Source organism: Leptodactylus fuscus, chromosome 6 (genome assembly GCF_031893055.1).
Source record: "Leptodactylus fuscus isolate aLepFus1 chromosome 6, aLepFus1.hap2, whole genome shotgun sequence".
Lineage (NCBI taxonomy): Eukaryota > Metazoa > Chordata > Amphibia > Anura > Leptodactylidae > Leptodactylus > Leptodactylus fuscus.
Genome location: NC_134270.1, coordinates 82726358 through 82744075, shown reverse-complemented (window position 1 = coordinate 82744075; position 17718 = coordinate 82726358). Strand labels below are relative to the sequence as shown.

Sequence of the window (17718 nt, the reverse complement as noted above, 5' to 3'; positions counted from 1 at the left end):
TTGGGGCTATATACACCCACAATTTTTGCTACTGGTATATAGTGCCATTGTCTGACTGGGAATTCAAAGAATATATTGGGGTGACGTGCACCCACAATTTTTGCTACTGCTATACAGTGCCATTGTCTCACTGGGAATTCAAAGAATATATGGGGGTTATGTGCACCCACAATTTTTACTACTGGTATACAGTGCCATTGTCTGACTGGGAATTCAAAGAATATATGGGGGTTATGTGCACCCACAATTTTTAATACTGGTATATAGTGCCATTGTCTGACTGGGAATTCAAAGAATATATGGGGGTTACGTGCACCCACAATTTTTAATACTGCTATACAGTTCCTTTGTCTCACTGGGAATTCAAAGAATATATGGGGGTTATGTGCACCCACAATTTTTAATACTGGTATACAGTGCCATTGTCTGACTGGGAATTCAAAGAATATATGGGGGTTATGTGCACCCACAATTTTTACTACTGGTATACAGTGCCATTGTCTGACTGGGAATTCAAAGAATATATGGGGGTTACGTGCACCCACAATTTTTACTACTGGTATACAGTGCCATTGTCTCACTGGGAATTCAAAGAATATATGGGGGTTATGTGCACCCACAATTTTTACTACTGGTATACAGTGCCATTGTCTGACTGGGAATTCAAAGAATATATGGGGGTTATGTGCACCCACAATTTTTAATACTGGTATATAGTGCCATTGTCTGACTGGGAATTCAAAGAATATATGGGGGTTACGTGCACCCACAATTTTTACTACTGGTATACAGTGCCATTGTCTGACTGGGAATTCAAAGAATATATGGGGGTTACGTGCACCCACAATTTTTAATACTGCTATACAGTTCCATTGTCTCACTGGGAATTCAAAGAATATATGGGGGTTATGTGCACCCACAATTTTTAATACTGGTATACAGTGCCATTGTCTGACTGGGAATTCAAAGAATATATGGGGGTTACGTGCACCCACAATTTTTAATACTGCTATACAGTTCCATTGTCTCACTGGGAATTCAAAGAATATATGGGGGTTATGTGCACCCACAATTTTTAATACTGGTATATAGTGCCATTGTCTGACTGGGAATTCAAAGAATATATGGGGGTTACGTGCACCCACAATTTTTGCTACTGCTATACAGTTCCATTGTCTCACTGGGAATTCAAAGAATATATGGGGGTTATGTGCACCCACAATTTTTAATAGTGGTATACAGTGCCATTGTCTGACTGGGAATTCAAAGAATATATGGGGGTTACGTGCACCCACAATTTTTAATACTGCTATACAGTTCCTTTGTCTCACTGGGAATTCAAAGAATATATGGGGGTTATGTGCACCCACAATTTTTAATACTGGTATACAGTGCCATTGTCTGACTGGGAATTCAAAGAATATATGGGGATTATGTGCACCCACAATTTTTAATACTGGTATACAGTGCCATTGTCTGACTGGGAATTCAAAGAATATATGGGGGTTATGTGCACCCACAATTTTTAATACTGGTATACAGTGCCATTGTCTGACTGGGAATTCAAAGAATATATTGGGGTTATGTGCACCCACAATTTTTACTACTGGTATATAGTGCCATTGTCTGACTGGGAATTCAAAGAATATATGGGGGTTATGTGCACCCACAATTTTTAATACTGGTATACAGTGCCATTGTCTGACTGGGAATTCAAAGAATATATGGGGGTTACGTGCACCCACAATTTTTAATACTGCTATACAGTTCCTTTGTCTCACTGGGAATTCAAAGAATATATGGGGGTTATGTGCACCCACAATTTTTAATACTGGTATACAGTGCCATTGTCTGACTGGGAATTCAAAGAATATATGGGGGTTATGTGCACCCACAATTTTTAATACTGGTATACAGTGCCATTGTCTGACTGGGAATTCAAAGAATATATGGGGGTTATGTGCACCCACAATTTTTAATACTGGTATACAGTGCCATTGTCTGACTGGGAATTCAAAGAATATATGGGGGTTATGTGCACCCACAATTTTTAATACTGGTATACAGTGCCATTGTCTGACTGGGAATTCAAAGAATATATTGGGGTTATGTGCACCCACAATTTTTACTACTGGTATATAGTGCCATTGTCTGACTGGGAATTCAAAGAATATATGGGGGTTATGTGCACCCACAATTTTTAATACTGGTATACAGTGCCATTGTCTGACTGGGAATTCAAAGAATATATTGGGGTTATGTGCACCCACAATTTTTACTACTGGTATATAGTGCCATTGTCTGACTGGGAATTCAAAGAATATATGGGGGTTATGTGCACCCACAATTTTTAATACTGGTATACAGTGCCATTGTCTGACTGGGAATTCAAAGAATATATGGGGGTTACGTGCACCCACAATTTTTAATACTGCTATACAGTTCCTTTGTCTCACTGGGAATTCAAAGAATATATGGGGGTTATGTGCACCCACAATTTTTAATACTGGTATACAGTGCCATTGTCTGACTGGGAATTCAAAGAATATATGGGGGTTATGTGCACCCACAATTTTTAATACTGGTATACAGTGCCATTGTCTGACTGGGAATTCAAAGAATATATGGGGGTTATGTGCACCCACAATTTTTAATACTGGTATACAGTGCCATTGTCTGACTGGGAATTCAAAGAATATATTGGGGTTATGTGCACCCACAATTTTTACTACTGGTATATAGTGCCATTGTCTGACTGGGAATTCAAAGAATATATGGGGGTTATGTGCACCCACAATTTTTAATACTGGTATACAGTGCCATTGTCTGACTGGGAATTCAAAGAATATATTGGGGTTACGTGCACCCACAATTTTTAATACTGCTATACAGTTCCTTTGTCTCACTGGGAATTCAAAGAATATATGGGGGTTATGTGCACCCACAATTTTTACTACTGGTATACAGTGCCATTGTCTGACTGGGAATTCAAAGAATATATTGGGGTTATGTGCACCCACAATTTTTACTACTGGTATATAGTGCCATTGTCTGACTGGGAATTCAAAGAATATATGGGGGTTATGTGCACCCACAATTTTTACTACTGGTATACAGTGCCATTGTCTGACTGGGAATTCAAAGAATATATGGGGGTTACGTGCACCCACAATTTTTAATACTGCTATACAGTTCCTTTGTCTCACTGGGAATTCAAAGAATATATGGGGGTTATGTGCACCCACAATTTTTACTACTGGTATACAGTGCCATTGTCTGACTGGGAATTCAAAGAATATATTGGGGTTATGTGCACCCACAATTTTTACTACTGGTATACAGTGCCATTGTCTGACTGGGAATTCAAAGAATATATGGGGGTTACGTGCACCCACAATTTTTAATACTGCTATACAGTTCCTTTGTCTCACTGGGAATTCAAAGAATATATGGGGGTTATGTGCACCCACAATTTTTAATACTGGTATACAGTGCCATTGTCTGACTGGGAATTCAAAGAATATATTGGGGTTATGTGCACCCACAATTTTTACTACTGGTATATAGTGCCATTGTCTGACTGGGAATTCAAAGAATATATGGGGGTTATGTGCACCCACAATTTTTAATACTGGTATACAGTGCCATTGTCTGACTGGGAATTCAAAGAATATATGGGGGTTACGTGCACCCACAATTTTTAATACTGCTATACAGTTCCTTTGTCTCACTGGGAATTCAAAGAATATATGGGGGTTATGTGCACCCACAATTTTTAATACTGGTATACAGTGCCATTGTCTGACTGGGAATTCAAAGAATATATGGGGGTTATGTGCACCCACAATTTTTAATACTGGTATACAGTGCCATTGTCTCACTGGGAATTCAAAGAATATATGGGGGTTATGTGCACCCACAATTTTTACTACTGGTATACAGTGCCATTGTCTCACTGGGAATTCAAAGAATATATGGGGGTTATGTGCACCCACAATTTTAATACTGGTATACAGTGCCATTGTCTCACTGGGAATTCAAAGAATATATGGGGGTTATGTGCACCCACAATTTTTAATACTGGTATACAGTGCCATTGTCTCACTGGGAATTCCACAAATAATTTGGGGATTCATTCACCCTACATCTCAGGCTCTTGCCATATTCACCCAGGTTGTCAGTGCTGCACCAGCTCGTTCCCAGACAGCTCGGCCCGAAAAACACGTTACCTATATAGAGGATTTGGACAATGAAGACAACATGTTCTAAATCTAATGTCTGCACCTTCTCCAGAATTAAAATAAAGGCAGCGTTTAACTTTCAAATAGCACTGCACAAAGGAAGAGCTTATCAGCTTGTCTCATGACATGCTACTGAAAATTTTCATTTGTGTATCTTAATGTAAATATAGTTGTATAAGCTTTTTGGGTTTTAGGCACTGCCAAGTTATTTATTACCACCCGCTCCCTTATAATGATGATGACGCCAAAGTCACTGTGGGTGTTCAGAGCTCACAGCTTTGGGTGACATTTGTCTTGCTCTCTGTCGGTACCAGCTGTCTTTTTGGATACCGTAAAGTTATGTTGACTTTATTAACAGCTATAGAAGCTTTAGCCAGGTTGTGACGGTGTGTAACCCTAACAACACTAAGTGGGATACACATTAATAGTCAGTCTATGTACGCTAAACGTATCACTGAAGTAATTTTTTTTCCCTCTCCCCTAATATAAGAAAGGAACAGACATTAGACCTAGACCGGGGTTCGAGGCTTGAAAAAATCCAGTATTATTTGTTCTTCATGATGTGAAATATGTGTTGAAAAGCAACCCAAGATGAAGTCAGCCATGTGTGCCAGTGTGTTACTTGGCATGCCTTTGCTGGCCCCAACTGTAAGGGTCACTCTCCATTTCCTCCATTTTCCACTCCCCTTCACACCATTTGTGGTGAAGCAATGGGATGCACTGAAGTGCACCCTCTAGCCTCGTGTGGGATAGGGACATCAGATGCCACTCCAACCCCCTCGTCTTCCTCCGCCAGCCAACGGTGCGAAGATGAGAGGAGTGTGCTCTGAATGTTTTCTGCCTAGCAGAGGCTAGTTCTCACTTACGAAAATGGCCCCACTTTGACCTGTATATCAGGCACAATGGTGTAGGTTTCAAAGAAACATGGCACCAACAAGTTGGAAAACGTGGGCCATGCGTGGACCGTGTTTGAGTCTGGCAAGCTCCAGATCTGCTACCAGGTTCCAGCCATTATCACAGGCGCAAAAATGCCAGGCCCCAGGTGTAGCAGGGAAAAAAAAATGCCATCTCAGCCAGGATGGCATCCCTGACCTCGGAGGCACTGTGCTGTCTGTCCCCCAAGCTGATCAGTTTCAGCACGGCCTACTGACATCTCCCCATGCCAGTGTTACAGTGTTTTCCGCTAGTAGCTGGGGTGGAGGTTGCAGCTTCGTAGGGTTTCAGTCTACTCCTGCCATGAATTTTGGCCTGGGAGAGGAGATAGGCCACCCCAGTTTGCACCCGGGGAACAGACTCCACCACATTCACCCTGCCTGTCATTAAAGATAAGCACTGCAGCATCCCTGACCACAGGCGCTTGTCCATGTGTCGGTGGTCAAGTGGACCTTGCAGCAAAGCGCAGAGCTCTGGGCCCGACTGATGTTATGGGACACATGCAGGCGCAAGGCAGAGACAGCACACCAAGAGAAGTAGTAACGGCTAGGCCCAGCATAGGGAGGTGCCCCAGCTGCCATCTGCTGACGGAAGGCCTGAGTCTCCAGAAGCATAAACAAACACCAACATCTCCAGGGCCAGCAGTTTATCGATGAGGCTGTTACAGGCTTGGGCATGGGGGTGGGTTGTATTGTACTTCTGCCTGCAATGAAAAGCTTGGGAAATGTGGAGTGGCTGGGAAGAGGCGCATGATGGTGCAGGCCAAAAGGGCGCATGAGGGTGAACTCCCCAATGTGTCAGAGATAGGTGTGTAGGTGTCCTTGCATCATATACTTGCACCATATTTGGCTTTGGAAGTTAATTTTGTGCCAAAAAGTGGTTAAGACAGCGATCCCTCAGCTACTCCCGTTACACTGTCTATTGAAGTTACCATCTGTGGAAGTGGACCACCATTTCTAAGATCCCAAAGGAAGCAGGCAAGAGATGTGCAGTTCAGAAAAAAAGATGAGAAAATAAGTTTAGGCTGTAGAGCACAGAGGGATCGGAGAGGACAGAGCTGGTGTCGGCCAGGTATTCCCACAACATGCGCCTATACTTGTCCCTCCTGGTGACACTAGGCCCCTGAGTGGCAGTAATTTGTCCAGGGGGGCCATTAACGTGTTCCAGACCTAGGAATAAGTCTTCCAACAGGGTAGAGTTTTGCATGCCTTTGCTTCTACCCACTGTTTTTGCTGCTTAGCTTCCCTCCACATCTACTCTGCTTTCACCCCTAAACATCACCCCAGTTTATGCCTTTGCTTCTACCCAGGTTTTTTGTTGATTTAGCTTCCCTCTACATCTACACTGCTTTAGCCCCTAGACATCACCCCTGTCCATGTGGGGTCGGTGGCCTCGTCATCCACCAACTCCTCTTCCAATTGCGCACTGCCCCCTTACTGCAAACCGCACATGACCACAGCTTGCCTTGATGGCAACTGTGTCTCATGATCCCCACTTAGGTCCAGACAAGTCGGTGGCGGGTCCAAAACCCCAAAATTGGAAGGAAATGGCAGATGCTGCAGTATTTCTAACACCTGTTCCTGGTGCTCGGGCCTGGTCTGTGTTGTACCCTGCACCCTGCTTAACGCATCTGCCATATCCGAAGTTGTGCTGAGCGCATGCTAATGTTTTGTGTCCAGTGCAATGGATGGGATGGGATTTCACATAAGTCTGCCACCCATGGCCACTCATGGTTGAGCAACTGAGGGAGTTGACTTTGACGAACCCGAGGGTTTTGGAGTTGGAACTACATCAAAGGTCTGTGCTGCTCACACACTCTGCTCAACACATGATATGTTTAGTGCCAGCAGTGTGGAGACGTCGCACAACAGCCGTTGTTCCAGCAGGTACAGGCGTTGTAGGAGTGCATAGAGGCTAGCAGCGGCAACTATACACTTTAAAAACTATCCGCACAAGCGCCACACTTTCACCAGTAGCTCAGGAACATTGGGGTACCTTTTTCAAAAGATTAGCAGCAATGAGTTAAAAACGTGGCCCAGGCATGGAATATGTTGCAGGCTGCCAAGCTACAGAGCCAATCCCAGGTTACGGCCATTATCACACATGACAACATGCCTGGGCCCAGGTGCAGTGGCAAAAACCACATTGCCGTCTCATCGAGGATGGCATGACTCACTTTGTAGGCAGTGTGCTGTCTGGCCCCCAAGCTGATGAGCTTCAGCACGGTCCGCTGACGTCTCCCCACACCAGTGTTGCAGCGTTTCCAGCTCGTAGCTGGGGTCAATTTAACAGCGGAGGAGGGTGGTGTTTCAGCCCTCCTCCCAGGAATGTTGTGTGGGGAGACAAGTCAGGCCACCACATTTTGCGACCCGGTCCACGCCTCAACTACATTCAACCACTGTGCCCAAATTGAAAGGTAGCGTCCCTGTCCGCATGCACTTGTCCATTCGTAACTGGTCACATGGAACTTTAGGGCTAAGCGCTGAATTTAGGGACCGCCTCATGTTTGGGGGAAAGTGCTGGTGTGGACGGCACAGTGCGGTGGCGCAGTAGACACTCTGCCCAAAAAGGGCAGAGTGTCCCCCAGCCGGGATTCCAACATCTCCTGGGCCAGATTTCTTGAGATGAGGCCGTTGAAGCCTTGGGCATGTGGGTGGGTTGCGCTGTACTTTAGCATGAAATGAAAGGCTTGGGAGATGGGGAGTTGCTGGGAAGAGGCGCATGATGGCGCGGGCAAAAGGAGAAATGGCAGGAAAAGGTGAGGATAAGGGTGAACTCCCCAAAGTGTCAGAGGCAGATGTGGAGGTGTCCTGGCTCCTGGTCTGGACTGCAGCGCCAGCCCTGTCAACAGTGGAAGAGGCAGTGGCCGCCAGGCCAAACGACGATTATCCTGCGCTTGCTCTCACCCACTGAGCCCAGGGCTTGCCTTCCAAATGATGGCACCCGCAAGAGGTGGTGAGATTCCTCTCCGCAGATCTCCAAACCATCTTGGACTTGCAAATTGCACTAAATTTGTCATGTAACTGACATGTATATGATGAGTCTATCCATTGTCTGTTCATTTTGGTGAAAGTCAGCCTGTCAGCTGACAGACAGCTGTGCTTGTCAGTGATGATGTCACCGGCTGCTTGTACCCCCAGTTTTTGCTGCTTAGCTTGCCTCCACATCCACACTGCTTTTGCCCCTACACATCACCCCTATCCATGCCTGTGCCTCTAGCCATAAGTCTGCCACCCATGGAAACTCATGGTGCAGAAAGTGAGGGAGCTGACTCTGAGGAACCCTTGGGTTTTGTAGCTGGTACTCCATCAAAGGTCTCTGCTGCTCACACACCCTGCTGAACATACGGTATCTAGGGTTAGAGCGTGTGGTGACCTCGCACAACAGTAGGTGCTTCAGGCAGATGTAGGCCTTGCTGGAGTGTATTGCGGCTAGCTCCAGGTACTGTAGACTTGGGAAAGTGGGTGTCCAAGTGCCGCACTTTCACCCTTAGCTCAGCTAATTTGGGGTATGTTTTTAAAAATCATTGCACCACTACATTGAACATGTGGGCCAGGCATGGAACGTGTTGGAGGCCTGCAAGCTCCAGAGCCCTCCAACAAGCTAAAAAACCTGGCCCCAGGGGCAGCGGGGATAAACAAATTGCCATCTCATCCAGGATGGCATCCCTGACCTCAGAGGCAGTGTGCTGTCCGTCTCCCAAGCTGATGAGCTTCAGCCCAGCCTGCTGACGTCTCCCCACACCAGTGTTGCAGCGTTTTCAGCTCGTAGCTGGGGTAAATCTAACAGCGGAGGAGGAGGAGGGTGGTGTTTCAGCCCTCCTCCCAGGAATGTTTTGTGGGGAAACAAGTCAGGAAAATTCTTGAAACGGGAGAGTTTTGCATCTTTGCCCTTGCTGCCTATGGACATCCCTTTGCCTCTAGCCACCATTTTCCCTGCTTTGCTTGCCTCCACATCCACACTGCTTTTGCCCCTAGACATCACCCCAGTCCATGCCTTAGCTTGTACCCCCAGTTTTTCCTGCTTAGCTTGCCTCCACATCCACACTGCTTTTGCCCCTAGACATCACCCCAGTCCATGCCTTAGCTTGTACCCCCAGTTTTTCCTGCTTAGCTTGCCTCCACATCCACACTGCTTTTGCCCCTAGACATCACCCCAGTCCATGCCTTAGCTTGTACCCCCAGTTTTTCCTGCTTAGCTTGCCTCCACATCCACACTGCTTTTGCCCCTAGACATCACCCCAGTCCATGCCTTAGCTTGTATCCCCAGTTTTTCCTGCTTAGCTTGCCTCCACATCCACACTGCTTTTGCCCCTAGACATCACCCCAGTCCATGCCTTAGCTTGTACCCCCAGTTTTTCCTGCTTAGCTTGCCTCCACATCCACACTGCTTTTGCCCCTAGACATCATCCCTATCCATGCCTCTTCCCCTAGCCATAACTCTGCCACCCCTGGAAACTCATGGTGCAGAAACTTTGGTTGCTGACTTTGAGGAACCCTTGGGTTTTGTAGATGGAACTCCATCAAAGGTCTGTGCAGCTCACACACCCTGCTCAAGATATGGTATTGTAGGGTTTCAGCGTGTGTGAATGACGGACAACAGCCTGTGTTTGGACAGATGTAGGCCTTGCTAGAGTGTTTTTAGGCTAGCAGCGACTCCTGTGCACTTGCAAAAGTGGGCGCACAAGCGCCGCATTTTCAACAGTAGCTTCGGTACATTTGGGTATGTTTTTAAAAAACTTTGCACCACTAGGTTAGACGTGGGCCAAACATGGAACGTGTTGGAGGCTGGCAAGCTCCAGAGCCGCTACCAGGTTCCAGCCATTATCACAGGCGTAAAAATGCCAGGCCCCAGGTGTAGCAGGGAAAAAAAAATGCCATCTCAGCCAGGATGGCATCCCTGACCTCGGAGGCACTGTGCTGTCTGTCCCCCAAGCTGATGAGCTTCAGCACCGCCTGCTGACGTCTCCCCACACCAGTGTTTTAGCGTTTGCCGCTAGTAGCTGTGGTGGAGGTTGCAGCGTCGTAGGGTTTCAGTCTACTCCTGCCATGAATTTTGGCCTGGGAGAGGAGATAGGCCACCCCAGTTTGCACCCGGGGAACAGACTCCACCACATTCACCCTGCCTGTCATTAAAGATAAGCACTGCAGCATCCCTGACCACAGGCGCTTGTCCAAGTGTCGGTGGTCAAGTGGACCTTGCAGCAAAGCGCGGAACTAAGGGCCCACCTGATGTTGAGTGACACGTGCTGGTGCAAGGCGGGGACGCCACACCGGGAGAAGTTGAGACGGCTAGGGACGGCATAGTGAGGTGCCACAGTTGCCATCAGGTCCGGGAAGGCGGGAGTTTCAACAAGCCGGAACGCCAACCTCTCCTGGGCCAGCAGTTTAGCGATGTTGGCGTTCTAGGCTTGCGTGGGTGGGTGGTTAGCGGTGTATTTCTGCCGGCGCTCCAATGTCTGAGAGATGGTGGGTTGTTGTAAAGAAGCGCCTGATGGTGCCTTTGATGGTGCAGGAGAAGGAGATAAGACAGAAACAGGGGAGGATGAGGGAGAAGTCAACAAAGTGGCGGAGGCAGATGAAGTGATGTCCTGGCTCGTCCTCTGGAGTGCATCGCCAGCACTGTGAGCAGAGGCAGTGGCATGAACGGCGGGCGACGTTTGTCCTGCCGTTGCTGCCTGCCACTGATTCCATTGCTTGGATTCCAAATGACGGTGCATTGAAGTGGTGGACAGGTTGCTCTTCTCAGGGCCCCTACTCGATTTCGAGAGGCAAATTGTGTAGACGACACTATATCTGTCCTCGGCGCATTCCTTGAAAAAACTCTACACCTTCAAGAAACGTGCCCTCGATGGGGGAGTTTTTCTGGGCTGGGTACAAAAGGGAACATCTTCGGACATTCCGGGTCTGGCCTGGCTTCGGCAAAGCAGCTGACCTCTGCCTCTGGACATGTCTCTGCCTCTAGCTACCCTTTTTGGTGCTGCACCTGCCTCAACATCCACACTACTTTCCCAGCTTGACATCTGCCTTGTCCAGGTGGGGTCGGTGTCCTCGTCGTCCACCACCTCCTCTTCCAACTCCTGTCTCGCCTCCTCCTCCTGCACAATGCGCATGTCAACTGGCTGCCCTGACAGCAACTGCGTCTCATCGTCGTCGATGAGGGTGGGTTGCTGGTCATCCGCCACCAAATCGACCGGAGATGGAATGGAGGAGACTCTAGTGTTTGAGCATCTGGACACAGATACTCGTCTGTTAGGTCCGTGGAATCGCGAAATGGAGGGGCAGGTTGCGGTACAGTCAAAGGAAGGGAGAACAGCTCTGGGGAGCAGGGACAGTTGGGGTTATTGTTCTGAGAAGATTGGGAATTTTGGGTGGAAGGAGGACAAGACTGTTGGGTAAGAGGAGGTAGAGGCTGACTGGCTGGTGGACAATGTGCTTTAAGCGTTATCCGACAGCCATTGCAAGACCTGTTCCTGGTTCTCGGGCCTACTAATCTTTGTACCATTCAGCCTAGTTAATGTGGAACTTTTGTGCAAAGCGCAGAACTTAGGGCCCGCCTGATGTTAAGGGACACACGCTGGTACAAGGCTCAACTCACCCTAAGTGCCAAAAACACTGCTGGTGCAAGGCTCTACTCATGCCAAGGGCCTCAATCTCTGCTGGTAGCTCAGCTTAAGGTCATGTAACTTTGTTTGGAAGGGCTCATGTTAAGGGCTAGAAAAGTGAATTTTGGAAGGTCTTACCACATCACACACACACACACACACACACACACACACACACACACTCAAAATGACAGTTAAGGGTGAGGGCTTTTGGAATTCCCATTGCCTATTCCATTTGTGGTTGTCATGGGGAACGTGATTTAAAGGGGTGGTTGTTACTGTTTGTTGAGCTTAAATTGGGGTTTGTGTCCATCCATTTGGGGAGTAAAGAAGGTTTCCAGGTATTTTCCCACTTTGATAGAGGTTTTTTTGAATGTGGAAAGTGTGTAGTTGTTAGGCAGTGATGTTGGGGTAATAGAGGGTCTTTGGTGTGTTAGATGCCCCCAGGCATGCTTCCCCTGCTGTCCCAGTGTCATTCCAGAGGTGTTGGCATCATTTCCTGGGGTGTCATAGTGGACTTGGTGACCCTCCAGACACGGATTTGGGTTTCCCCCTTAACGAGTATCTGTTCCCCATAGACTATAATGGGGTTCGAAACCCGTTCGAACACACGAACATTGAGCGGCTGTTCGAATCGAATTTCGAACCTCGAACATTTTAGTGTTCGCTCATCTCTACTAATAAGGTTAAAGTATACATCTTATTTGCTTTGATTGGGTTGTCAAATATGACAACAAACTGCTTCTGAATGTCTGTGCACATAATATAGTATGGTATCTTTGAGTCTACATAAACCATATCATTAGATAACCTCTGTGGTACGAATAATGCTTTTCTGTAATTAGTTTTGGGTCTGACATTATTTAATTAGCTTGCAAATGCAATGGTTCATTTACCTGCCTAAAATAGATACGTGAATTCAAGGCTTATAAATCTCAACTTGGGCTAGTACACCTCAGGAGAAATATTCTGAGCAGCAGATTTACATATGATCTGTGACTGGAATATTTGGTTTTATTAAGCCTTTGCAGGTTTAAATGTTTAAATATGATATACTGTATAAAGCACACCTACCCACCAACACAAGAGTAGACAGATAACCAGTCAGGAATCCTTTATTTGTAGTCTAGATTATGGTTTTGTCATGAGTAATATGAAGACTAGTAGAGATGAGCGAGTAGTATTCGATCGAGTAGGTGTTCGATTGAATACTACGGTATTCGAAATACTCGTACTCGATCGAACACTACTAGCTGTTCGAAGTTTAAGGTTCGATGCAGAACCAGCGTTGATTGACAGAATGCTATACATTCTGCCAATCAAAGCTGGTTCTTCTCTTACCTTTAGAAGTCTTCTCCGTGCAGCGTCCCCGCGGCGTCTTCCAGCTGGAATTCACTCTGCCTAGGCATCCGGCCTAGGCAGAGCCGACTGCGCATGTGCGGGCATGCCCTCGCATGTGTAGTCGGATCTGCCTAGGCCCCGATGCCTAGGCAGAGTGAATTCCAGCCGGAAGAAGACGCGGGGACACTGCACCGGGAGAAGACTTCAAGGAGAATCCAGCCGACCGTCACTCGTGGACTTGGTAAGTATAATTTTATCGAATTTTGCTTACCCCTGAAACAAGCATTTTCCTCCATAGACTATAATGGGGTTCGAAATCCGTTCGAACAGTCAAACAGTGTGCGGCTGTTCGAATCGGATTTCGAACCTCGGACATTTTAGTGTTCGCTCATCTCTAAAGACTAGAGATGAGTGAGTAGTACTCGATCGAGTAGGTATTCGATCGAATAGTACGGTATTCGAAATACTCGTACTCGATCGAGTACCACTCGCTATTCGAATGTAAAAGTTTGATGCAGAACCAGCATTGATTGGCCAAATGCTATACAGTCGGCCAATCAACGCTGGTTCTTCTCCTACCTTTAGAAGTCTTCTCCGTGCAGCTTCCCCGCAGCGTCTTCCGGCTCTTCATTCACTCTGCCAGGCATTACCAGGCTTGTAGTGCGGGCATGCGCAGTTGACTCTGCCCAGGCCCGGTGCCTGGCAGAGTGAATTCAGAGCTGGAAGATGCTTTGGGGACGCTGCAAGGAGAAGACTGCTTGGAGGATCCAGCCCGACCCTCACTTATGGACTTGGTAAGTATAATTTGATCAAACATTGCCTACCCCTGAAACGAGCATTTCCCCCCCATAGACTATAATAGGGTTCGATATTTGATTTGAGTAGTCGAATATTGAGGGGCTACTCGAAACGAATATCGAACCTCGAACATTTTACTGTTCGCTCATCTCTAATGAAGACACAAACTTGACATGGATATTGTCAATTCTCTCCCCATATTACAAATAAAGACTTGACACCAGGATGGATTGAATTGTCCACAGCAGCAGTTTTATTAAATAACTATGTCAGTGTAAAATAAAATTATCCATTAACCTTGTAGACACCACAACTGTCTATCCACCCCCCTATTTAAACAATATGACCCTATATGTTCTCCCTGTGTTTGCGTGGATTTCCATCCCATAATCCAAAAGATATACTGATGGGGGGGGGGGAAGTACATTGTGAGCCCTATATGGGGCTCACAATCTACATTTAAAAAAAAAAAATTGTGTCATACCATGCCTGATGAAGAGACCTAGTAGACTCGAAAGCTTGCGTGGTAATTTTTGTTAGCCATTAAAAAGTTATCAACTACTAAAGACTCAATCTTTATATTTCATATCCACTGGCTAATACTGTACAAAGTTATATTTTTCCTTCTCCTACCTATAAAAGTCTTCTCTAGGCTGCCATTTCAGTGATGTTCCCAGTTTTCTTCAGTATGCATATGATTTTTCTCACAGCACTAGGGGAGTTCCCCAGCACTCAAACAGCACTAGGGGCATCCCCAATGCTGCTTGAAAAATCTCCAGCGCCACCTCATCTTCTTCTGGAATGTCTCTCTGCTGCATCTTCTTTTGGCGCTGGTCTTCAAAATTCTTGGCATGCACAGTCGGCTCTGCCATTGGGCAGAGCCAACTGCACATGTCTGTGGCCGCTTACACAGTATGCTGGTTTGAGTAGGTAGGAGAAGAATAACCTTTCTAAAGGGTTAATATTAAAAAATGGGATTCTAATGATAGAATCCCTTTAAAATTCTAAAACCTGTAAAATATTTATAAGGTCACTCACCTATATTGTGTAATTTCTAATCCTAATAATGTGTACAAAAGTGGATTATATAAGTCATGAAAAGATTAAAAAAAAAGTAAAAAAGAAAAAACAGCTTAAAAACTACTTTTTAAAAAAGTGAAAATACTAAATTAAAATCTCCCCGTTCCATTTCTATAAATACTTAATTTGAAAAAAGGAAAAAAATGCCATATCCACAATGATGTAAAGTGTTATTTATTCTGTTTAATGAAATAAAAAAAAAACTACACCAGAAATGTGTGCCCACAGTTTTTGAGGAGAGTTAGATTTATGCATATTTACCGTTCTACCATATACTGTAATTAGTATTTTTAACTATTTGTTTAGTTTACAATATAAAAATGATATTTTATCACTGAATGTAGTTTTCAAGAATCAGGTCACTGAATAGTCTGGGGAATCCTTTTTTTTTTTTTTTTTTTTTTACATAGTGTCATCTTTGGCTCATTTTTATTTCAAATGCTTGTGCACAAGAGACCTACTTTCGGCCCTGCAAGTTACATACTTAACTATCTGAAAGTCTCTCACCAGGGTGAGGCATATTAATTCTACAGTACAGTCAGATCACCTGAATGTAAGGCCAAAATATTCATTTATTTCTCAATTTCTGGTCACATGTTCAATAATAAAAAACGCTTCATATACCAGCTAAAGTCCACCCTTTCATTTTGTGTACTTACTTTCCGGACACCCTGTATGCAAATGAGCAGTATGAAGCACAGAGGACCTCTCCATTGCTCCAAATGGTTCTAATATGCCCTCTTTCCTCATTGACTTCTTTGAGTGTCAGGACCAGGGAACTATACTGCAATCTCATCTGGCCTTATGTTCTTGTGCTAGCATATCAGTGTGGGATATAGCAGTTTGGTGCAACAAAGCTTTTCTCGGTGCTGCAGACTGCACATTTGCATATTATGACATAATGGAATATCTCAGCAATAGATGCTAAAATTTTCATTGGGTAAAAGGTATTACATTGAGTTGAGTTAGGTCTACCTGACCATGTGCTGGTTTACTATGCTTCACCCTGGTGAAAGATTCTCTTTAAAACCAAGCAGTTGACCATACTTACCAAATAGATTACATACTTACCAAGTAGATTAGCAACAGAATTGGTTTCTATGGAGAACTCTTCCACTTTTCCTTTTCACCCGTTTTGACAAATGTCCTCTATTCCTCTATTGGCCATTTAACCTAAGTCTTCACTAGTACAAGAATTTTGGCTAACCAGACATCACATAACAATTGGCTTGATCGATGGTAGGATTGTTCAAGCTAATGATCCCACCATTAACGTAATGGTCTAAACTGCCTAACCATGGGGGTAGTATTAAGAAAAAAAAAAAAAAAAGTTGAATTTACCTGATATAGCTTATACCTTACACTTTTATCATGCGACAACCAATAGCCAAGAAATTTCATTACAAAATTCTGCGGTCGGCTGTCAATAATGCTTTTTTGCAGTATTGTTTTAAATACCTGTAAGCCAAAAATTACTAAAGTTGGCCATTTCAGCCAACTAAAGTCTGATGTGTATGGCCAGCTTAATACGCTGTGGCGATGTTTTTCAGAACAGATAGATGTATGTCTTATAATAAACATTTCAAATATAACATCAATGAACATATTGTTGAACAGTTTTCTTCAGTCTGTTTTTTCATCATCTGTATTTCGACTCTTTTATTCTGACAGGTGTTTTACCAACGTGCTGATATGGCCATAGGCTCTCTCACTATAAACGAGGAACGATCTGAAATTATTGACTTCTCGGTTCCCTTTGTGGAAACAGGAATCAGTGTGATGGTGTCCAGGAGCAACGGAACAGTCTCCCCTTCAGCATTCTTAGGTAATAACATAACACATCAGTTTTCTTTTCCCGGTGAGAGGATTACTGGTTTTCAAACATAATAAACTACATACAGTTTTATATTCTTTTTTTTTTTTCCCAGTCCTTGCATAGTACTTGTTGTCATAGCTATTGGCTGATAAAATTCACTGAAAATATTTTTTTAACTGGCTATTCATATATTCAGAGAAACTCATATCATGGCTACAAATGTATTTGGCAGGCACTAAGTTAACATTCTGATTCAGTCTGTACATATACAGTCATATAGACAATTCAAATGTATTTTTCTTATTATTAAAGTTCCATCTTGGAGTCACTTAAAGTCCTACATTACAGTAACACAGCTTTTTTTGTGGCAGATTTTCCTGTATTTTTTTTTTTAAATTGAAAGATAGGAATGGATTGAGCATTTCTTCTGTAGCCATTATTAGGCTTAGCTTAAAAAAAAAAAAAAAAAAACGCAGCAAAAATCTTCAACAAAAAAGAAGCGTTTCTGCAAAATTGGGCCTAAGCCTAAACTGGTTTTCTGGGACTTAAAAAAAAAATATATATATATATATATATATATTTGTTCATGGGATGTGTCTGGTATTAAAGTTTGACAACATTAAAAAGCAGTCACTCAACAGGAAACTGAAACTAGTCTGTCATTATATGGGACATTAACGTTAGATTGTCTAATAGAGGCGCCATTTCTTTAGAAAATCTGCAGGGCTTTCATGGGCTCCAACCAGGAAATACTAAGTACATGTGCAGGAATATAAAAAGAAACATAACTGTAGGATGATAAAAAGAGGTTGCCAAACTTGTGTATAGGAGGGGCTCTGGTATGCCCTTGAAAAAGAAAATTGTGCTTCTATTATGCTTTTATCTAAGGGCTTGATGGTGATACA

General features: G+C 44.5%; 1 protein-coding gene across 1 annotated transcript in view; it reads left to right on the top strand.

Annotated features, from left to right (window-relative positions):
* The window catches only part of GRIN2D (glutamate ionotropic receptor NMDA type subunit 2D), a 721729-nt gene that overhangs the window by 506059 nt on the left and 197952 nt on the right, over window positions 1-17718 (top strand). The window contains exon 12 of the mRNA XM_075276758.1: window positions 16669-16822. Coding sequence (XP_075132859.1) covers window positions 16669-16822 — 154 coding nt within the window. The remainder of the gene's footprint in view (window positions 1-16668; window positions 16823-17718) is intronic.